This window comes from Python bivittatus, unplaced genomic scaffold (genome assembly GCF_059951505.1).
Source record: "Python bivittatus isolate LINGU-HERP-01145 unplaced genomic scaffold, Pbiv_v1 ctg000570_np1212, whole genome shotgun sequence".
NCBI classification, from domain to species: domain Eukaryota; kingdom Metazoa; phylum Chordata; class Lepidosauria; order Squamata; family Pythonidae; genus Python; species Python bivittatus.
The window spans coordinates 25356964-25380097 of NW_028277097.1; the positions used below are offsets into that span (position 1 = coordinate 25356964).

General features: G+C 52.2%; 1 protein-coding gene and 1 long non-coding RNA gene across 4 annotated transcripts; one reads left to right on the forward strand and one right to left on the reverse strand.

Moving 5' to 3' along the window:
• The first annotated feature begins 1103 nt into the window (after positions 1–1103).
• Positions 1104–5586, forward strand: LOC112543186 (uncharacterized). Of its 2 annotated transcripts, none has more exons than XR_015798293.1 (2): positions 1104–1171; positions 4232–5586. It is a non-coding gene; the product is annotated as an uncharacterized LOC112543186 (long non-coding RNA). The 2 variants fall into 2 exon arrangements; XR_003086573.2 differs by lacking the exon at positions 1104–1171 and adding an exon at positions 1193–1543.
• A 9201-nt stretch (positions 5587–14787) lies between these two features.
• LOC103060358 (uncharacterized) lies at positions 14788–18055 on the reverse strand. 2 transcript variants are annotated; one of them, XM_088152916.1, is made up of 4 exons: positions 17350–18055; positions 16628–16838; positions 16270–16390; positions 14788–15974 (listed from the first exon to the last, which is right to left on the reverse strand). In XM_088152916.1, exons 1-4 carry the CDS (start codon positions 18025–18027, stop codon positions 15944–15946), a joined length of 1041 nt encoding a protein of 346 aa, XP_088009042.1. In that variant the 5' UTR covers positions 18028–18055; the 3' UTR covers positions 14788–15943. The 2 variants fall into 2 exon arrangements, with proteins under 2 accessions (XP_088009042.1, XP_088009041.1); XM_088152915.1 differs by having other exon boundaries at positions 16628–16841.
• Between the last annotated feature and the right edge of the window lie 5079 nt (positions 18056–23134).

Below are 23134 nucleotides of genomic sequence, written 5' to 3' on the forward strand. Positions count from 1 at the left end.
TGCACCTGAGGGAGGCCACGGCCTTGGAAATGAGGCCGGCCCGGCTGCTCTGAGTGTGTCCCAAGGGGCTTTGAACCGCTCGGTCGGGAGACCGCAGTCCTAGAACGGTCCCCCACCACGGGCAGGGGCTCAGGCCAAATACCGAACGGCCCCTACTCCTGCACGGTGCCAAGAAATCCCAAGGGACAAGGAGCGCAAGGTGCAGGATAGGGCGGAGACGGCCTCGGTCGTGACCTGTGCCTATACTTTCCTCCATTCTGTATTAGTGAATAAATATAAGTGCTCTTCTCCTTTAATTGTAATCTTTAATTAACCACTGGGCATGTCCTCGTACGGTGTCCATTTTATAGAGAATTACGAACAAAATTTATTTCTCCAACGATCAGCAGATATCCTGGCTGACCGGACGCTGAATATCTTCAAATTCTCCTCAAAGATGAGTGGAGTAATGTTACAGTGCAGGTGGCAAGATTTTGTGCAGCGGCTCTTAAGAGCCGATGTATTATTGTGAACAATTGATATAAGCATTCTGTGTTTCTATATTTATGTACTCAAAAACCGGTATTAACTCTTAATTTTAATGGTTTATAATGTGTAATTTTAGGACAATTGAAGCCATGGTGCATAAGTTACTGTAAGTGATTTTTAATTATAACCGACGAGTACCTTGACTAGCATACTTTTGGATATATAATCCCTTATTTGGATTGGACATATTTCATGTCCTTCCCTTTCTTTTAATATTGTACTGGTCTAATTGACTGTAATAAAGTTAATAATAATAATAATAATAATAATAATAATAATAATAATAATAATAATCTTTAATTCCTTCTGGTTCCCTCTAGTATCCAACCTTCAAAATCCCATTTTATCATATATATTTTTTAAGTATTCAAAACAACAGCATTTTCTTATAGGAAGGATTCTTATAATTAATTTCAAAATCATTCAGAATACTGAACGGCCCCTACTCCAGCACGGTGCCAGGAAACCCCAAGGGACAAGGAGCGCAAGGTGCAGGATAGGGCGGAGATGGCCTCGGTCATGACCTGTGCCAGAGCCACCCGTTTCAGGTTTCAGACTCACACGCGCGCACACACGGAGTTACTAGGTGATGACAGTAACTTACTCAAGGCTGAGCAGATAAATGGCGGATGAGGAAAGGAAGGTAAATCAAAACAGAGTCGCTTGGAAATAGAACCTGCCTGTTTACTTTCATTTTCCACAGGAACACACAGAAGAGAAGTCAAAATCTGGTCCGAGGTTCAGAGAGCTGAACCAGGTTCATTGGCCAGTCCGGAGGCCAGAATTTCAGGGTCTTTACATGACCAGAAGACGCAGAACGGCAGCCAGATCAGGGCAGGAGTCCGGACTGCCTCTTAAAGCAGGCTGCAGCCGGCTCCCCTCGACGACTCTGCTTCCTCCCTTGCTCGCTCGGCCAGGAGCCGCACCGAGCTGCGCTCTGCCCCGCTCACCGGGCTTGGGGACCCGGCCTCCTCGCCTGACTGCTCCAGCTGTTCGGGTGGGGCCTGTCTCCGAGGTGATCCCTGGCTGGGTGTCTCCAGAGGGTGGCGTTCCAGTGGTTCGGCTGGAGCAGCTTCTTCCTGGGCTGTGACGTCCATCCTTGGCTCCAGTCGGTGTTGACGGGAGGGGAGAGATTTTGTTTGGCTGAATTTGTGTCATTTTTAGATTGTTTTAGTGCGGCTGTCTGTGTTGTTGGCCGGAAAACCGGTGTTGGGTAGGTGTGGGGATCTGGCGCGAGGGTCTCCAAATAGCACGCAGGACGAGAGACACCCGACCCAACCTGACCCGCCTGTTCCTGCCGCCATGAAGGAGGGCCACCCGAGGGGCCCGGCCCGTGGGGCCTCTTGTGCAAGATTCGAATGGGGGGAGGAATAAGATTGCTCGGAGTTTGACACAAATGGCACGTGCACATAGCGCCTTGCCTATCCCATAATATACAAGGGGGGGCAATTATAATACAATTATAATATCCTAGGAGGGGTGGTTTTAGGGCGCTTTCGTCATAAGGTCGCGATAGTTCACCGGTCGAATCATAGAACCGGCCTTGCCTGGCCCGGACCGCTAGTGCCAGGCTCTCTCCTTCTCCCTCAGTTTCATAACCCCCTTTTCAGCCCAGCAAGAGTCAGGATCGGCCATCCGTTGGTTTTAGGTTTCATCTGTTTTTATGGATTTTGTGAGGGGGGGATGAAGCCATAGAAGAAGACCTAGGTTCAAATCCTCGATCAGTCCGGAAGCATAAACCCTGCTTCTCCGGCAAGCGCGTGGCCCCCTGAGCCTTCCGCTTCAGTAGCTTTGCCGGACTGATCGAGGATTTGAATCTAAGTCTTCTTCTATGGCTCCGTGCAAGTTGGGAAGTAATGCTTCAAAAAGGCAGTGTTGGGGGAGGCGCGTTGTTCCATATTTATGTTCCATATTTGATTGTATGTTCTTATTTTGTGAGCCACTGAGAGAGTCCTGATTGCATTTGATCGATCGATCGATTGATCGATCGTGCTGGCCGCAGAGAGAAGACTGGCCCCTTCAGTCTTGGTATTCCAGAAAGCCTTAAAGACTCCCTTTTTAAACAAGCATTTGATCTGAGTTGATGGTGGCTGGGGGACCATTTTTTGCTACATTACACTAGTTGGAGGGTGTTGTGTTTTCATTGTGAATTGGTTTTTTTTATGCTTTTATTTCTGGCCACCCAGAGTCCATTGATTGGGTTACCACGTTTTCACAAATAAACAAACCACCAGAGCAGAATCGCTAGGAAGCGCAGCCGCGTGTGTTGGAAAAGGCATCCGGGGGCTGAAAAGCAAGCTGCTGTGCTCACCTGGCACAGAGCATCTGGGAGCTGCAGTTGGCGCAAAATGCACCTGCGCAGGCAGCTGTGGGCGCTTCTCCATCTGTGCGCGTTTTACCTCTGCCCCGTGAGCTGCACCAGTTGCCAGTTTGCTTCTGGGTTCAATTCAAGGGGCCGTTTGTTGCCCATGGAGCCCTCCGTGGCCTTGGCTTGCGGGGCTGCCTCTCCCAAGTCACGTCCACCCGCCCCGTCGGATCGGGCAGGAGAGGCGTGCCACTGGTCCCGTCCGCTTAAGAGCACCACCTGGCGGGGCCTGGGGAGAAAGTCTTCACTAAACGATTATGTTACATAATACTTCCCTGAGTGTTACTTTCTTCGGTTTAATATTTGGAAAATTGCAGACGTTGTTTAGAAGCAAGAGCTATAAAAGTGTTCCTTGCAGTACTGGTGCTGTAGTTAACTGGATCCCATGGTTGTTAGGCAAGGCAACTTCCTGCCAGCTTCTCACTACCCAAGTCAGTGGGGAAGCCAGCAGGAAGTTGTAAATCCCTGACCCTCGTGGGGTTGTGCGAGAGGCACCGTCTGAGTCAGGGAGTGTGTGTGGGGGGCATGAGAATTGCTGCAAGGGTCAGGGAGGGTGCGCAAGAGTTACTGTGTGGGTTGGGGAGGGGTGCGGGAGTCATCGCGTGGGTCAAGGAGGGTGTGTGAGAGGTGCCACGTGGGTTGGGGAGGGTGTGAGGAGGTGCGCGAGAGTTGGGGAGGGTGCACAAGGGTGCAAGAGGTTGTGGTATGGGTCAGGGAGGATGCACGGGGCTGTGGCGTGGGTTGGGGAGGGTGAATGAGGGTGCAAGGGAGGCACAACAAGAGTCAGGGAGGTTGCACGGGGGGTGTGAGTGGCTGGTGCAGTGCGAGCACAGAGGGTCTGGGGGAGGGTGCGTGGGTGGGGGAGACTTACCCCAGCAACTTGCAACCTTTTCTGCAGGCTTCCCCATTGGCTTTCTGGGGAAGCCAGCAGAGAACATTGCAAATGGCGATCACATGATTGCAGGGTGCTTGGCAACCGGTCATAAGTGCAAATGGGTTGCCAAGGGAAAGGGAGAGAAAGGGAAGAAAAGGGAAATGGAAAGGGAAAGGGAAAGAAAAGGAAGAAGAGGAAGAAGAGGAAGAAGAGGAAAGGGAAAGGGAAAGGGAAAGGGAAAGGGAAAGGGAAGGAAAGGAAAGGAAAGGAAAGGAAAGGAAAGGAAAGGAAAGGAAAGGAAAGGAAAGGAAAGGAAAGGAAAGGAAAGGAAAGGAAAGGAAAGGAAAGGAAAGGAAAGGAAAGGAAAGGAAAGGAAAGGAAAGGGAGGGTCGTTCCTTTTCCTCTTTCTGTCAGACTCCAGATTGGCAGCAGGGAGGACTTGGTTTGTTCTCTTTCTTTGGCAGATTCCCCAAGGGAAGCGTGAAGAAGCCGGTCAGAGAGCTTGGAGCCCGGCCCCAGTTAGCCACCATTCCCCTCTCCTCCTCCTCCTCGTTGCTCTGCTGGGAGGAAGCTGGCTCTCATAAACGGTCTGTGGCCTTCCTTTCCTGCTGGACAACGAACCGTACTGGCAGTGACGGTGCGATGGGCTGGCTTGTTTCTCAGTGGCCCCTTTGCCTCGGGGCCCAGAGGGCTGCAGGCTCGGAGCCACCTTAGAAGTCTTGGAGCTCCGATGCAACGCGCGTCTCCGGCGGCCCAGCTCAGCCAAGCTGGCTCGGGGCTGCTGACCAGCAAAGCGAAACGAAGCAAAGCCGCTTCAGCGAGGCCCGAAGAAAAGAGTCCAGAATGCAAACAGCCACAGCACACAAATAATGACGAGACGGCAAAGCAGAAGTCCAAACATCAAGGGCCGCCTATCAGCCCCGACCCATGCAAGGCCCACCGCTGCGTCACCCGCGGACGACCATCCGGCCTCCAGCAGAAGGCAGCTCCCTAGGTTGGGCGGCAGCCTGTCCCCCATCCCCAGAGCCCGCTGCTTCTGGCCCTGCCTCCCCGAATGACCGCAAATAGCTGTAGCCCACCCTCCACCGCATGGCGCTTCAGCAATCTGAAGATCGTTATCGGATCTCCCCTCAGTCCTCTCTTCTATGGGCGAATCATAACTGTGATCACGGAACGCCGCCGTTCCTCAGAGGGCTCGGTCTCCAGACAGCGCACGCTCCTGGTAGCCCTCCTCGAAATCCACCCCAATTTGTTACTGCCCTTGTTGAACCGAGGAACCTGGTATCCTGAAGAGCTGTGGCCCAGGAAGAGCAAAGGGGAGCAGTGGCTCTCTGCGATCGGGACTCACCACTCCTGCCAATGCACCCCAAGATGGCATTTGCCTTTTCAGCAGCTGCAGCACACTGTTGGCTCATGACTAATTTGGGTTTCACAAGAATACCCAGATCGCCTTCACCTGTGCTACTGCCAGGCCTGGTCTCCCCCCTCCTGTGCTTGAGGGGAGATCACAGAGGTTAAGTCATTCTTCCTTCATGGAAAGTCTGAGCGATATGATTACATACGGTCAAATTTTAATTTTTTAAGACTTGATGTTGTGGGATATTTAATTGATCTATATTGTTGTTATCATTTCCTTTGGCTTTTTTTTTTTTGCTTTGAAGAGAAGAGAAGAGAAGAGAAGAGAAGAGAAGAGAAGAGAAGAGAAGAGAAGAGAAGAGAAGAGAAGAGAAGAGAAGAGAAGAGAAGAGGATGACTTTATTGCCATTTCACTACACTATACCCCAAGCACATAATAAAATAAAATTACGTCACAATTGACTCCCAATTTGACCTGACTAAATACAATTTAAAATACCATGGTACTATACAATGTACATTTTTACCATCTGGCAGCAGATTACATTTTGCATTTCATAAAAAAAATGTAATGAGTATTCAAAAGTCTACTAGCCTGGGAAACAAAACTGTTACTCAATCTGTAGCTGCCCTACATCGAATATGGCGGAACCTCTTCCCAGAGGGTTACAAAGAAAACAGGCCATGATGTGGGTGGGAAGCGTCACTGACAATCTTTCGCGCTCTGGACAGGCAGCACGCATATGCTAGGTCTTGGATGGGAGTCAGAGATCCCAGTTATCTTTTCTGCTGCCCTTACTGCCCTCTGCACAGACCTTCTATCCGAGGCACTGCAGCCCCCAGAACAGATGCAAATACAATTTGTAAGTGTGCTCTCTATAGCGCCTCCATAGACAGGAAGGAGAAAGGGGGACGGAAGGTGGACTTTCCTCATCCGGCGCAGAAACTGCAATCGTTGCTGTGCTCGTTTGACCTGGAATTCGGTGTTAAGGGACCAGGTCAGACTGTTCCTTAGCTGTGCGGCTTTGCAGTCCGCATCAGGGTGGGCCACTCATGGGGTCTCGACAGGCGAGAGTGAAGACAAACACGCAGGTTTTCCTCGAGGTGAGTGAGCCCAGAGCGTGTTCTGAACTACTCTTTTATTGGGTATTACAAGTCAGGAAGCAGGTTGTGGGGGCAGGTTGTGGGGGCATATAGCCTTTTATAGTCATGCAACAGCTTTAAGCAACACTATTGGTTTATTCTATGTTTCCTGTATAGCCTGTCATGGTTATACGTTTCCCTACTTGCTTACGTGGCATCAGGTATTTCTCAAGCAGTGATCGCCTTATCGTGCTTTTAGGTGCTTTTATTATCTGGTACCTTCCCTCATCCTAGGTTTCTGGTTCGTGTGCCGGCCACTGGCCTGTCCACACTGCAGAAGCCTGAATCAAGTTTCTGATAAGCAAGCATTTTATTCCAACATCTCCTCCGTTTTTGTTTTAAAAGTAAAACTGGTGGATTCCAACTCTTCGTCAGAGTCTAATATGCGGAGGGATGCTTTTTCCATATTTTCTCCAGACCGTATTGGTTGGTAATGGTGGCGTTCCAGTACCATATTTTCCAAGGCACCTATTTTAGTTTCCACAAATTTTGTTAGGCGAGATAAAATGCAGGGGCCTAATGTACATGCAAGGAGTAGCAATATCAGTGGTCCTGCTATGGTACCTATCAGGGTGGTCAACCATGGGGAAAAGTTGAACCAGGATTGAGACCATCCTTGCTGACCCTCCCTCTCCTTTTTACGTTTATCCAGGCCCTCCCTGAGTTTGGTCATGGAGTCCTGCACTATGCCAGAGTGATCTGCATAGAAGCAACATTCTTCTCTTAAAGCCACACATAACCCCCTATCTTTTAAAAAAAGTAAATCAAGGCCTCTTCTGTTCTGCAAGACCACTTCTGAGAGGGAGGTTAGGGATTTTTGTAAGTGAGAGATCGAAGTTTCTATTCTCTCTAAGTCTTCATCGATGGCTGCCCTAAGGTGGTGATATTGGACATACTGATTTGCAAAGGATGCTATCCCAGTTCCTGCTCCTGTTAGGCCAAGTCCTACCAAGAGAGCTACTGTGAGGGTGGAAATGGGTTCACGCTTGTGTCTTATGAGTTCTGACCCTGAGTAAGTGTTGTAAACTTCTTCTTCTGTGTGGTAGTATATGCGTGGCATGACCTGGACAAGGATGCAAAAACCTTTGGTGCTTATTACATGACCATGGGCACAGGCCGTGAGGCCTGTAGAGCAAGCCCACCATCCATCTGTGGGTGGTATGTAAAAGTGTTGTATCAACCTCACTATGTGTTGTGTTGCAGTATTGTTTATACTGTGTGGGAACCTGTCCAAGGCAGGTTCCCTTGCCTGAGATTGACTGCAATGTTTGTGAGCCATGTTTCCATCTGCATGCCTTGTCATTCGAGGAAGTGTTGTATGGAGAAACAAGCCCTACAGCCTCATAATATGGGGGTCGAACATCGTAGCAAAACCAGCAGGCTGTAGTAAGGTTGGGATTGGTGTCATTGACCATGTGATAGGTGGCTGTGACGATGTCCCAAAGGGGGTTCCCAGGGCGGCTCCGTGAAGGGGAAAAGAATAACCGATGGAAGTAGGCGAACTTTTCCCGGGAGTGGGGGTGGGTTGTGGGGGTGGCTCCCTGCGGTTGGCTGGTATTGTCTTGGGGCCCACCGGTACCGGGGGTTCTATGGGGGTTTGTGTTAGGCGTATAGTAAAAATATTCCCTGGCTCCCCGGTTTTATCATGAACTCGGCCTCCCCAAGTGACCCCTGACTGCCACCCCGTGTGTCGTTTTCCCTCAGTGGTGAAAGAGATTTTAACCGGATTACAATTAACATATGTTCCAAATTGGTTTTGCTCACATCGTACGTTCTCACCAGTCCGTCTGAGTGTAATAAGATCACCTCTGAAAGGGGGGTTCCATGTTATTTCTCCCGTGGAGACGCAGCTCCAGTCCGCACAAAAATAATCGTTTTCCCCACCACACTTCTTCCGGTATGTTGTTGCCCTGACATGGCCGGGGCAGACATAAAGGGGCCATCTCTTGATCCATCTGTGGCTAACCATACCCGGTCTGTTGGGAGAAGTGGTGGTGTCCATCATCACTCCAAAGTCAAAGTACAGGTCAGGAAACCAGGACCCCGGCACCGCCATAGATGAAGTGGAGTTCAGGATGTCTGCGTGTGCGTCCAATACCGCCCACGTTAGGTTCTGGGGTTGATGGGGATTGTGCTGCGCATAGTTAGGTGCGCAGAGGGCAACGCTCAGTAGCTGAAGGGCAACCGGGAACCACAGTATTCTTCCCAATTGAGGCAGATGTGACATTTTGATTGAGGCCCTTCCCTTGGTCTACCTTCTGTTGTCCCTGCTGTCCTCTTCCTCGGCCGTATGTTGAGGGTCAGCTTCCGGAGTGACACCAGTAAGGCCTCTTATGTGGGGAGGAGGAGGGACGTCTTGGGCGTCCGGCGAAAGCGGGAGATGACAAGGACGGACGCAGCGACCAGGGACCCACAGAACCTTATCGGGAAGCTGAATGGCCGCGTAACCTCGACCCCAGGTGATGAGTTGCGCAGGCCCTCTCCAGGCGGGGTCTGGCAGGCAACGATAGTAGACAAGTGGTCGTTGGTGGTCAGCAGCAGGTTGTGAGGCAAAGTGACGACAAGCAGCAGAAGTGGCAGGTAGTCCGGTCAAGTTGAGAAAGTTAAGAGTATAGAGGCAAAGGTTGAGAATGTCTTGCACCGCTGAGGCTAGGGGCCCTTTCCCCTTGGTTTCTATATATCTGTCAAGAGCATGTTTTAAGGTCTGATTTGCTCTTCCAATTATGGCTTGACCTTTGCTGTTGTATGGTATGCCGAATTTGTGTGTGATTCCCCATTTCTGGCAAAAGGCGGCAAAAGCACTGCCTGTATAGCCAGGCCCATTGTCTGTTTTAAGTTCTTTTGGGCGTCCCAGCGTTGCAAAGGTTCGAATACAATGATTAATAATGTGTTTAGAGGCTTCGCCCCTTTGAGGGGTGGCCATGATGAACCCCGAGTAAGTGTCAATGGAAACGTGTAAGTACTTCCATGGGGAAAAAGAAGCATATTGGGTAACATCCATTTGCCAAATTTGGTTGCACTCTGTCCCCCTGGGGTTAACTCCCATGGGCACAGAGTGCGCTTGTTTGCTACAGGTGGGGCATTGCTGTAAAATTGCAGTGGCCTCTGTAGCAGAAATTTTGAACTGCTTAATGAGCGCCTTTTTATTCTGGTGGAAATAGGAATGACTTTCCCACGGAGTGGGTGAGGAAAAGGCAAAAATGAGTGGGGAGGAGGATGCAGCCGCGGCCGCAGCGTCGGCCACGCTATTTCCTTCCTGGAGGATACCAGGGAACGGTTGGTGGCTACGAATGTGTGCAACATGGAAAAAATGAGTCCTTTTAGAAATGAGGTGTTGTAAGGACAGAAACAAAGATAGAAGAGTTGGTTCGATAGAGGGGGATAAATAGGCTTGATAAATGGAGGAAATAATTTGGGAAACATAAAAACTGTCGAGAATAAGGTTAAAAGATTGATGAGGAAAGGCCTCAAAAGCAAGGATGGAAGCATAAAGCTCTGCCCGTTGGGCGGAGGATTGTGGAGGGGTGGTTTTTGTGTGCCATTGGCCGTCAATCTGCCAAGCGCAGGCGCCAGATTTTTTGCTGCCGTCGGCGAAGACAGTGACTGCATCATGAATGGGGAAAGGAGACATAGGAGTTTGCCAAATAAAGGGAGTGGTTCTGAGAAGTTGTACCCGAGGGTCTGGTGGTGGATGGCAAGAGACAGTGCCAGGCCAGTCAGCGAGGGCAAACTGAAGGTGGTCGCTGACCGCTAGCAGTGACTCCCATGTGGAGAGAGAGCAAGGAACATAAATGACAGAGGGTTCAACACCAGCTAGGGCCTTAGACCGCAGCCGACCTTTGGTAATAAGGGAAGCAAATTGAGCGGGTTTAGTAGTAAGCGTTGCACGAGGCGTGTGAGACAGGTGGATCCATTCAAGGATTAGCAATGAAGGTGTCACCTGAACCACCGCACCTGTTGGCAGTGTCAGCGTGTTCAGTAGGAGCAAAGAGAAAGGCAAGTTGTCTTTCATGCGATCCACCCATTTGGTACGTAGGGCCTGATTAATTAATTTTACAGCGTCCAATTGTTCCTTTTGCAAAGGGATGACATCTGCAGGTTGCTTTCCTTTAGTTAGTGCCGTGAATAAGGGAGAAAGTTGAATGGTGGAAAGACCTATATAGGGGCGGATCCAGTTGATGGATCCCAAATATTGCTGTAATTGTAGCAAGGTAGGCGCAGGTGGCAATTGAATGTTCGGCAAACAGGGGTTAGCGTGTGATTCAAGCACCTTGTGTCCCAAATAATGAAAAGGTGATGAAAGTTGTACTTTGTCTGGTGCAATATGTAATCCTCCTTGTTGCAATATGTGTTGTAGGTGAGGCAATGTTTTTAAGACAGTACCTTTGGGTCCTGGTGCAGCAACCAGAATGTCATCCATGTAATGATAAACTAAAAATGACGAATATTTATCCCTATAGGGTTGTAAAACCTGCGATACAAAGTATTGACACATGGTGGGGCTGTTCAGCATTCCCTGTGGCAAAACTTTCCATTGATAGCGAGAAGTTGGTTGAGAATTATTGAGCGCAGGTACAGTAAAGGCAAAGATATGTTTATCTTTAGGATGCAAGGGTATAGAGAAAAAGCAATCTTTAAGATCAATGATCATCATATCGTAACTTTGAGGAATCAAATTTGGATTTGGGAGGCCACATTGCAGCGCCCCCATTGGTTTGATAATTGCATTCACCGCCCTAAGGTCATGAAGAAATCTCCATTTACCGGATTTCTTTTTAATTACAAAGACTGGAGTGTTATAAGGGCTTAAAGAGGGCTCAAGGTGCCCATTGTCCAATTGTTCATTGACCAATTGTTTTAATACAGTGAGTTTTTCCACTGTGAGCGGCCATTGATCTATCCAGACTGGAGTTTGAGATTGCAATTCCAGCCGCAAAACAGCTGAAACAGCCATTATTGCAAAATAAGCTTGGTTTGGAATTGGGACATCAAATCTCGTCCCCACAAGTTAGTATGTAAAGGTAAAACTACAGGCTTAATGAAAGCGGTAACAGGGCTTGTGGCTGACGTGACTGAGATCCAATTGCAGCTGATCTGAGCCGTCTGGATCCCTCCTACCCCTCTGACGGATGGGGCAGGGTCAGTAGGCCAATCGGCGGGCCATTCAGCTGAGCAGATGACCGAGACGTCGGCACCGGTATCTAGAAGACCGGAAAAAGAACGTCCATTGAGTTTAAACTTGGCTACTGGCCTTTTGGAGTTGACGTTTTGCTCTATAGTCATACAGTCAGAAAAAGTCTCAAGGGGGATCATTGTCGCCACCACATCTCCCTGTTTGATGGTTACCGGAGAATTAACCATAATTGCCAAGGCAAAATCAGAAAAGGAGTCAGCACTGCGCAAAAAGGGGGCAGCTATGACTCCTTGAGCGGTAAGGTCCAAGTTAGGGAAAACAAGCACCGGCATTTCGGGGGGCAATGTCAAAGGCAAGCGAGGCGATATAAAAAGATGATAAACATGAGCGGGTAAAGAATAGGTCACGGTCTCGTCCGCAGTCATCTCTACAGAGTGAGGGGACGGGTCCTCATTGGGTAATTCAGCCTTGGGGGTGGGGCTGGCTGCATGCCCCACAATCAGTTTCCCGAATTCTGCTGACTTTGATTAAAGGACCTGCATTGGTTGGCCCAATGAAATCCTTTTTGCATTTTGGACAAACGGTCTTAGGCTTGACTGCCTGTTGGGAGGAACTGCGATGTGCGCCCTCCTGGTGCCCTGCACTGAGATTTGAAATGACCAGGTTTCCGCAATTGAAGCAATTTCCGGCAGGGCGTGACACAGGAAGTGCGTCTTGTGGCGCGAGGGAGGAAGAAGAAGGCGGAAGCAAGGTTGTGGTAATGGCGGAGGCCAGCGCAGCCATTTTGTGGCTGGTGGTTCCGACAATACGACATGCTTGGAGAAAATCAGCCAGGGTGATGCCAGGTTTGTTAGCTATGGGCTGGAGCACCTTTTGACAGTCCGAATTAGCATTTTCATAAGCCAATTTCATACACAGTTCACCTCTAGCATCTACGTTGTCAATTTGGCGTTCTAATGCAACTTGAAGGCGACTAATAAAGAAAGAATAGTCTTCTGTAGGCGATTGAATTATTTTAGAAAAGGTTTGCAAAGGTTTGCCCTGATTGTCATCAACCTTTCGTAAGGCTGCTAAGGCACAATTTTTAATAATAGGAAAAGCAGCTCTATCGGAGTTTTGCTGTTGTGCAATAGTGCTGATGGTGCCAGTCCCCAGGACATCGTCAGCAGTAACATTTTGAGGGAGTCCAGCATTTATGGCAACGGCAGCCTGTTTGCCGTACTCCGAATTCCAAATTACATATTGAGCAGGGGTTAAAATCATGCCAAAAAGCGACTGCCAATCTGCAAGCAGCATTTCCACAGCAGCAGTAGAAAGCGAAGTAAGCAAGCCCATAACATAACGCGACTGCAGGCCATAATCTCTAACAGCACTTTTAATCTCTTTGATTTGTTTGTAATCTATGTGCGTATGCACCGGCTGGCCGGGAGCGCCCGCAGCAGCTCCGGCGGGCACCACCCAGGTCACCGGAAACATTGCACACGCTTCAAGATCCTCAGCAGAGAGTTGACCTGACTGCTGAGCAGTCTGCATAGCTCTGATTATGTGACCTCCCCTTTGAGGTTTTATAGTCAGGGGGGAGCTTGGAGCCATGGGAGCCGTGGGACCATTGGCTGGATCAAGGCACCCAGAACCTGCTGACATGGGAAGTAAAGTGGCCGGAGAATTTTTAACAGAATCATACGGGGGTGGTATGGGTTCTGCCGGCATTTGGTTTTCGAATTTATGGTGAATCATTAAGCATTCCATGACCACACGCCATGAGGTCAGAATTTGGACCGGGGCCCTAGGGGCCGCGTGGAAGTATTCCCCCAATTTTGTCCATGTGGATATTTTCAGTGACCCTTTTTCAGGGTATGATGGACATTGTTGCCAAATGTAAGACAAAAGGCCAATTAATTCTTTGTTTTTCAAACGGGGAGGGTTTTGCCTCCGTTTGAAGAAATTTTAGAGGAAGATTCGGTTAATTCCCTCAATTCCTTCAGATGCGCTGTCTGTTGTTGAGAGAATTTTCCGCCCATACTTACGAATATCCAGCCGTGTTTCAGACGGGACGAGTGCACAGCTCCCCTCGAGCGAATAAGTAAGGACGGTCCGAGACGCACCTCGTGAAGTCACGCGATCACGTCGGGGTCACCACAATGCGGCTTTGCAGTCCGCATCAGGGTGGGCCACTCATGGGGTCTCGACAGGCGAGAGTGAAGACAAACACGCAGGTTTTCCTCGAGGTGAGTGAGCCCAGAGCGTGTTCTGAACTACTCTTTTATTGGGTATTACAAATCAGGAAGCAGGTGGTGGGGGCAGGTTGTGGGGGCATATAGCCTTTTATAGTCATGCAACAGCTTTAAGCAACACTATTGGTTTATTCTATGTTTCCTGTATAGCCTGTCATGGTTATACGTTTCCCTACTTGCTTACGTGGCATCAGGTATTTCTCAAGCAGTGATCGCCTTATCGTGCTTTTAGGTGCTTTTATTATCTGGTACCTTCCCTCATCCTAGGTTTCTGGTTCGTGTGCCGGCCACTGGCCTGTCCACACTGCAGAAGCCTGAATCAAGTTTCTGATAAGCAAGCATTTTATTCCAACAAGCTGCACCCCTAGAAATCTAACACTGCTGACTCCACAGCCATGTCATTTATGAAAAGTGGAGTGTGACTACACCGGTTCTTCCTAAAATCTATAATAATCTCCTTAGTTTTTTCCATTTAGAACCAGGCTGTTTTTATTACAGCACTCCACCAAGCCCTTCGCCTCCCCCGTAAGCCCACTCATTGTCATCCCTGATAAGGCCCACCACCGTTGTATCACCCGCATATTTCACAACCGAATTGGTGGTGAACCTGGCACAACAGTCATGGGTCATCAGGGTGAACAACAATGGGCTCAGGATGCAGCCCTGCGGGGAGCCGACGCTCAGAGAGATCGAGCGAGAGATATTGTTTCCCACTCGCACCGACTGAGACCTCTCAGTAAGGAAGTCGAGTAGCCAGTTGCACAAGGGAGTACTGAAACCCAGTGAACCCAGTTTGTCCACCAAATGCTGGGGAACAATTGCACTGAATGCTGAGCTGAAATCTACAAACAGCAATCGCACGTAACTCTTCTTCTCCTCAAGATGTACCAGGCTCGTGGGAAGAACAGAGGAGATGGCATCCTCCACAGAGCGATCCTGCCGAAAAGCAAACTGAAGTGGATCAAACGAAGGAGGGAGTCCGGAAACAACGTGGTCCTTCATCAGCCTCTCAAAACATTTCATCACGATGGGGGCGAGTGCTGCCGGGCAGTAATCATTGGGACCCGTGATTGTAGATCTTTTTTTTTGCTTTTTTTCCTAGGCTTCAGTTATTTTCTGGTTTATTTTGTTTGTATTATTGTTTACTATCATACCTGATTATTGTTTTCTTTTATTATAGGTGAAGCACAATATATTTCAACATTACATGTGATGAAAATTGAATTTACCCCAAGCAGTGAATTCGATCCTTCCCCATGAATGTAAAAGCTTTCTCCTCCTGCCTTAGGAAAGATTACAGTTCACTGGCAAGCCATGGAAGAGCATCCGCACCCCTTGCGCCGTGTCCGGCCGCTGGCTGAGATGGAAGGATTGTTCCCCCAAGGGCTCTCCACCCCTCCCAGACCCACAGGAGGCTCTAAAGCGTGCTGCCGCTGTTGCTCTCCCCTACCCTGCCAGCACAGATGAGGTCAGCAGATGGGGTGGTCCTTACTCCCTGGATATGAGGCCAGTTAAGGACAGAGATTGGCTTCCCTTCCTTTCCCTTCCCTTCCCTCCCACTAAACATCAGCAGCCACCATTCTCTTTACCCTGGGATGGAGCTGTGGGGGGGTGGGGGGCTTGATAGATGGCCAGAAAATGGATTTAGCCATGTGCTGCAATTCACGGTTTGGTGCAAGCGTGTTATGCAGGTGCATTCAAAAGGAGCCTATCAGCTGACAGGACTTTGGTTTGATGCTATCCCACTTCCTTTCTCCATCACTGACCAACAGCCTCTCCTCCTCCCCCCACCCCCGGTCCTCACCGCTAGGCCGCTGCTGTCCAGGCTCATCCAGGCCTCCAAACTGGAACGGGACCGGCTTGCAGACCTGGTGCAGAGGGGAGAGAATGGGAGCCTTCCACTCCCCAAAGCTGAATGGCCCTGGCCCCCCCACCAGGGGGGAGGGGTGCGATAGACGGTCTCTCCTGGCCAACAGGCATTGGGCCGATGGCTCTGATTTTCGGAGCTGAGTCGCAGTTTTCTCAGCATGGAAGGAGGCTGGGTCATCCCTTTTCTGCCAGGGTGGCCTGGGAGGACTCATGAGGACATGGGCTGGTCTGCTGGCGAAGGGCATTACAGCTCACCAAACCCCTGGGACAAGGGGAGAAACCCCCCTTAGACAGGCTGACCCACAAGAGCTGAGACTGGGGAGGAGGAGGAGAAACAAGTGAAGTGCTTTTTCTTTCCAAGATGGGAAGCAGGCAGCAGCAGAGACTCGTGGCAACACCAGCCCAGCACCAGGAGGAAACACGGCAGGCCAGCCTGGCCATTATTCTCGCCTGAAGACGTTTGTGCCAACCCTGCAAAGACAGGCAGAGCAGTCAAGGAGAGGGCAGCCGGGCCTGCAGGGGTCAGCCACGGGGTCCGGAGCCGCCCGGGCCTTCACGCTCTGTCTTCCAAGGGGCCCCTCCTGCGACCCCACCCGGTCTGCGTGAGAGAGGGGGCTCTGGCGATGATGAGAAGGGCAGCCAGCGCAGGCAAATGGAAACAGGCCACCTCCGGATTCCAAAGGAGGAGGCGGACCAAGCCAACCAGCGGCCCGGCCCAGGCAGTGCCCCCCATTCCTTGCAGCCTGGGGGCCTGCCCCTACTGCACCTGGTAGCTTTCCAATTGTCTCCAGCAGAGTCCATCTCCTCGCGCAGGAGCCACATCGTCTCCAGGGTCTCCTCGCCCTTGCTGTCCACAAACCTCTGCCCCACAAAGACAGTTGTGGAATCTGCCAGGAGGACAGGAAGCAGAGATCTTGGGAAGGGGCCAGAAGACCCGGGCAGCTGCCAAGAGAGTAGGCAAAGCGCCATCCGCCCTTGGCTGCCAGCAGCGCCCCTCTTTGGGACTTCTGGGGCTGGAGGATCTTATGCAAGGGGCTTGGGGGTCAGGTGAGGTCCCAGCCCCAGGGAGGGTGGAGGGCAGCCCTGGCTCAGCCCCCCACCTTCTCCCCGTCAGCGCTGCTCACCTGAGAAGGCCCAGTTGACAGTGAACCCGAAGGTGGGCTGGTCCTCCTTCGAGGGGTCATGCTGGACCCCAACCAGGGGCGATTTCAAGATGGGCTTTTGGGCGGCAGAGACGGCAGTCAGGTAGGAGCCAGAGAACTCGCCCTTGGCATTGGGCGGTTCCAGGACCATCTTGGAGCCCAGTTCGTTCACCCAGATTCCAGCCAGGGTGCCCTGCTGGGAGGGAGGGGGAGAGGGAAAGGGTCAGGCAGGGCAGCTGGCCGGCGGTGGCTGAGCACCCGCTGGCGATCCACCCTGCTGCCGCTGCTGCTTCCAAGCTACTTCCCCCCTCCCTCCGGTCCGGGGCTGGTCCCAGTTTCGAGGGAGGTCGATTAAACCGCCTCCCCTAGCCGACAGCTACGGGACGTGGCGCCCGGAAGTGGCAGCCGGCGACGCTCCGAGGGGGACCCCGCCACGCAGGGCGGCTTGAGTTCGGGGCACGTCCTCCTCACCGACTCCTCCGCCAGGGCTCCAAACCCGGCACAGGGGAGAAGCCTCCCCTTCTCCCGGGAAGGACGGGGAACAACGGGGTCCTCGCCCGGTCTCCTCCCTCCCTCCCGGCGGCAAGGCAGGAGGCAGAGCCGGGTCCCCGAGGAGCCGGGCCCGGATGCTCAGCGCCCCGGCGGTCCAGGTCGGGCGCGGGCTGGGGAAGCCGAGCGGAGGAAGGAAACAGGTGCCGGCTTACCCGCTTGTTCTTCTCCGCCGCCCTGATCACCGGCAGGGCCTGGCAGCTCTGCACCGACGAGACGGTGGTGGCGGTGGCGGCGGCCGCGCACAGGACGCCGGCGATCACTTTGGTCCACATGCTGGAGGGCTGCGTGAGCGTGACTGGCCGGCAGCTGCCCCTTTTATCGCCGCCGCCGCCGCCGCCGCCTTTCCTGGCCGCCGCCGTTTCTGAGAAATCAGGGGAACTGCTTGCATCCGAAAGCGAAAGCGCCGGGCCGCCTGCTGAGTCAGGGGATTTCCCAGACGGGCGGCCAGGAAGGGGCTGGTCCGCTGGCCGGCCTGCCGGCGAACCGAGCAGGGAGCTCGGAGGAGGCCCTCCCTCCCCTCGCCTCCCCTCGCCTCGCCCGCCGCCGCGTGCCAGCCAGCCAGCCAGCCGACCTCTGTGGAGCTCGCCTGCCAGGCCGCCAAGGAAGCGGACCCCGACCGAGGGCCCCAAGCTGGCGGTTCGAGGGAAGGCGCCGCAGCCGCGGAGATCAGGCGGGCCCGGAGGGCACGACCTGCGGCTGGCTGCCTTGCTCGTGGCTTGGCATGCTGGGGGGCCCACCCCGTCGCGCCTCTGCTCTGGGCCAGCACGGCTGAGCGCTGCCCGGCGGCAGCAGCAGCAGCAGCAGCAGCAGCAGCAGCTTTCGCGTGCCATCTGCGGCGCCCCCGCCCCTCCCCTGGGCCACGCGCAATTCCTCCCCATCTCGCCCCCGCCCCGCCCGAGACCGTCCCACGGACTGAGCCGCGACGCTTCGCCCAGCCCGCCGGGAAGCGTTCCCGAAGCACAGCTCGCGCCCCCGTTTCCTGGCCCGGAGAGGCCACCTGACCTCTCGCCGCCCCCTCTGGCCGCAGAAGCGTCGCCGAAGGGCCCGCTGCTGGCGAGCGCACGGTCTCGCTTCCCCGCGAGCGGGAAGAGCGTCTCTGTTTTACTGGGAAGCCGCCGGTGGGTGCGAAGCTTTCTGTTTGTCTGTTTATTTAGCCACCCGACTCGACAATGACTCTGGGCTGCAAACAGTAATAAAAGTAAAACAAATACATATTCAAAAATGAAAATACCAGCGGCTGAAAAACCAAGAGTCCTCCAGTAGCCAGGTCCTTTCACGCACTTGGGGTGCTGGGGGCCCTTTACAGGATCATCAATTTATAGCCCCAAAATAGCTCTAAACAACTTACGTAGTCGAGGACAAAAATAAAATAAATATAAAAAGAGAAGAACAGCTATGCCCAGACAAAATCGCCCAATACATTATCAGAAAAAAACCGCAGGGGGGCTGACAAACAACCCAAGGAGCAACCTAACTCCAGGCAAAGCCAAGTTCTAGAACACACAGAACCCTCCCGGCAGGCAGTTCTGCCAGCTCCTGAGGAGATGCCACTCCAGAGGGCAGGTGCTGCGGCAGAGAAGGCGTGCTAAATGTCATCGTTTAATTAAGGGGACCCAGAGCACTCCCACTCTGCCTGAACTTACTGGATGGGCAGAAACCATTGACTTTCTTCCTTGGGCTTTCCAAGGAAGAGGAACAAATAGGAAGTTTCATGGGCTTCTACGGGAGGGATGCCACCCAGCATTCCAGGAAGAGGAGGGAGAGAAAGGCAGGCTGCCACGGAGACAAGGAACCCAGGGACTCCCCCAAGAGCGAAAGACGTGTGGCGGGGATGGGTGACTCGTTGAGAGGAACAGAGTTGGCAATCTGCAGACCAGGCATGATATCAAGGGAAGTCTGTTGTCTCCCAGGTGCAAAGACCCAGGCTGTGACAGAGCCTCACCCAACTAATCAAACCACTGACTGCTACCCCTTTCTTCTGCTTCATGTTGGAACAAATGGCACTGCCAGAAAGAGCCTGGGAAGAATATCGAGGGGCCTCCATCGAGGAGCCAGGCAGGAAGGCAAAGGTCTTTGGAGCCCAGGTGGTGTTTTCGCCCGCACTTCCATCTGGTGGTCACGGCCCACGAAAGGAGCAGAGAAATCCGGAGGTGAATCGCTGGCTGAAGGGATGGCGTAACTGAGATAACTTTGACTTCCTGGACCACGGTCTTCACCACCTACAGGAAGGGCTTCTGCTGAGAGTAGGGCTAAACCTCACAGAGCCTGGGAAGGATGTCTTTGGAAGACATCTCGCTAAGGTCACCTGGAGGGCTTTGATTAAATCTGGAGGGGGTGGGAGACCATTACCGAGAACCACACCCAAAACAGAAAGGCGGTAACCCTTACAACAAGGAAGGAAGCTGACACGGGCTGCAGACCACACCCCGTCCCTCTTCTCTGGGCCATGGCTGCATTTCCTCTTTTCCAGCCCCCTCCCAAGCAGATCCGTGGAATCCGCCCCTCCCCTCCCACTGCAAGCACAACCCAATCCAAGACAGAGGGCACCTCTTGCATTTGCCCAACCTCCCACAGCATTTGCCTGATCAGCAGGTTGGAGGCTGATGTGACCACCTTCAAAGCCCTCTGGGCAGTGAGCTGTGCCCCATCTGCCTCCCGCGCGCAGTCTCATCAGCCAGGTCAACAAAGGCCCTCCCACACTCTGCCCGTGGGGCTTCACCAGCCCGCAGCCTCGCTTTTAGCGGCATGTCTGCTGGGGGGCTCGGCAAAGCAGAACCTCGGCTTTGCCCGTCCCCCTGGCCTTGCTGCACAGCTCCCCGCTCCGCTCCTTCCTCCACCTCTTGGTCGCAAGACCACAGAGTTCCCCTTCTGTCTTTCCGGATTCCCACCCGTGCCAGCTGTTACCACCCGCACGTGCAATTCTGTAGTGTGTAACCTCCTCTCCTCCGCCTTTCCTAGGCCCAACTGACAGTTGCCACATGGCGTTGGCTTTCCCAATTCTTGGGCCTCCTGGCAGGGGGTCCTGCCAGTTCCCTGGCTGCATACACACCATGCCTAGTTTGCAGCTCAGCATTTGTAGCTAGGGCCTGTCACTGAGGGCAGTCCAGAGGAGCCGCCCCACCCCTGCTCTGTTGTTCCTCTTTTCTCCAGCCCTCAAAGCTTTACATGCTGTCTCGAGAGCATGCTTCTCCTGCGACTCTGGCCACAACTGACCTGCTCAGCCACAGGGGGCCACTTTCCGCACTTTGGGCACCGAGGGATGCAGCTGGACATCCCTGTCCTACCTTTTCCCCCCAAATGGAGGCATGTTGCAATGCTTGGAATCTGCCCACAGCCCCAGTTGTATTATGGAGGGAAAGGAAGCCCTCCAGACAGCAGAGCCTTCCATAAGAAACAAGTGTTAATTGGGTAGAATGTGCCCTAAAGGCTCTCCTGCTCTCTACTGCCTATTTGTTTATATGCAGGTAGTCCTTGACTTACAACCACAACTGGGATCAGAACTTCTGCCACTAAGTGATGTGGTTGTTCAGTGACTCGTGCCTGATTTTATGACCTTTTTTGCCATGGTCATTAAGCAAATCTGGCTTCCCCCATTGCTTTTGCTTGTTGGAAGCCCCCTGGGATCACAAATAGTGATCACGTGACCACAGGATGCTGCAACCATTATAAATACATGCCAGTCACCAAGCACCCAAATTTTGATCACACGACTGCATGGATGCTGCAATGGTCATAACTGTGAGGACCGGTCGTAAGGCACTTTTTCAGCACTGTTGTAACTTTGAATGGTCATTAAATGAATGATTGTAAGTCAAGGACTACTTGCATTCATTTTTTTGGATTTAGAAGTCTGTCCAACTCCATAAGACTCTGGGTGGTGTACAAAATTAAAAGATAATTAAAAATCAGTAAAACAGTGAGAAACATACCCACTTTGCCTGATTGTACGAGATGCATGCCATCAGAGATAGGCAGCCCACAAGCAGGGTCAATGTCATCTCAGTACCATGCCCCAGTCTGCAACCTGACTGAAAAAGGTCTAGATCATCTGTTTCCTCCAGGGCTCTCTGGAACCGCCTTCTCAACAATCTTCCTTCAAAAGGAAAGGTTGGAAACTGGCCAGGACTGTTGGGTCCAGGGGTGATTTCTTCAGGAAGGGGGCACTATCACCTCCTTCAAGGCCATGGGACCGCCCCTTCCTCAAGGAAACCAACGCTGACTCATGGGCCCAGCCACAGATTGCCTCCTGGTGGCTCTAATAAAGAGATGGCTGGGCTCGCCACCCCAGGGACCATCTCCACCTTCTCAGGAACCGCAGGCGCGAGCACCCCAGCGCCACCTGCCGGACGGTGCCTCAAGCACCTCGGCAATTCTGATCGGAGCCAAGCAGTTGCAATGGGAAGGGCCACACGCAGTTCTACCACCGAACTCTTCCCAGGGCACCGGGGCCCTTCTGTCATCCACGCTGCCTCTATTCTTAGCAACGGGGGGCCAGAAGCCAACCCTGGCAATACTGACGCGCTGTGGGGCTGCCCTTGGGTGGTGCCGGATGGGGAAGGAGGACTTAAGGCTGCCCCGCTTCTGCGGGGAGCGGAGCAGAGGAGGAGGCGGTGCAGTCAGGGCATGCTTGTGCCCTGCTTGGGGGCAGCGGGGGAAGGGCCATTGTTCAGCTTGCCAAAGTACCATTTTCCCCTTGTTCTGAAACCTCGCTACACCCTAACCACCCGTAAACTTGCAGGAAAAGACAGGCGCCCTTCTGTGGGAGTGATTGGAGAAGTCTGGGACACACTGAGAGACACTGGTCGCTCCCCACCACCCAGCCAACTCCTCACTCACCCACTCCACGAGCATACTGCTGTCCAGTTCCTTTCGGACACAGTTGGTCCACCTGCCCCCTTCTGTTCCTGGCGCCTCGTTTTTTCCCGGCTCCCAACAAGGGAGCAGGCCTCTCCAGTTGTCTTTGGGGAACACGGGGGGGGGGGGAGGCAGGTTGGCACTTGCTTGCCAGTGTCCCTGATGTGTCTGTTTCAGTCACTTGCGCCCCTCTCCTTGAAGGAGCTACTCAGTTTCCATCGATACCGGACTTTGGTATTGCACAAACGGGGCAGAGTCTGCCTTTCTCCCCCTAGAAGCAAATCAAAATAATGCCTCCACCTCCAGGACTTTAAACTGGGATATTTTAACAAATGAAACAGGAACCTAATCCTTGAAATTAGCTTTTCTGTTACCTGCATTTACCGCTCCTCATAATCACCGCCATTCGTTCTGAGCGTTGCAATGCAGTGCTTTAAGTTGATAGTGGTGCCAGGTTCAAGGAGACACACGTGAACCCAACACCTGCATCCCAAAGTGTATAACCACGTATTTTCCTGCTAAAGCCTGGGATGTGAATTTGGGCGGGGGGGGGAGCAAGTTAAGTTTTGCGATGATGTTCCATAGACTGACAGTTTGGATCATAAAGATCAGCCCACGTTTTGTCAGCAGTCATAATGCTGTGAAAAAATTCACCTTCGTTCTTGTAGCAAGACAATTGCTAGCAACATTTAACTCCTTAAACTTTCATGCCTGCTGTCAGCATGCAAGAAACTCATTTTCAGAATCTTCCGATGTTGAAAAACATCAATAACGTGACTCGCATGCTCCTGTGAAATGCCATGCTTGACAGCAATTTCCGTTGGTGTGTTCTGCCAATTGTCTTTAGGCAGGTCATCAAATTTTCTCATGTGAAACTCATCAGTTGCTGTCACAGGCTGTCCATTCTTGATGGCACAAATCAATTCTTCCCAGTTCACCATCATTACATTTTTTGACACACAACACATAGGCTAACAGTCATCACCATAAACAACCTGCATTTGGTGGTGAATTTCAATTGGAGGGACTTCTCTGGCAGTCAAACATTCAATTAGCACTGACAGGCAAGCGCTCGCGGCAGGT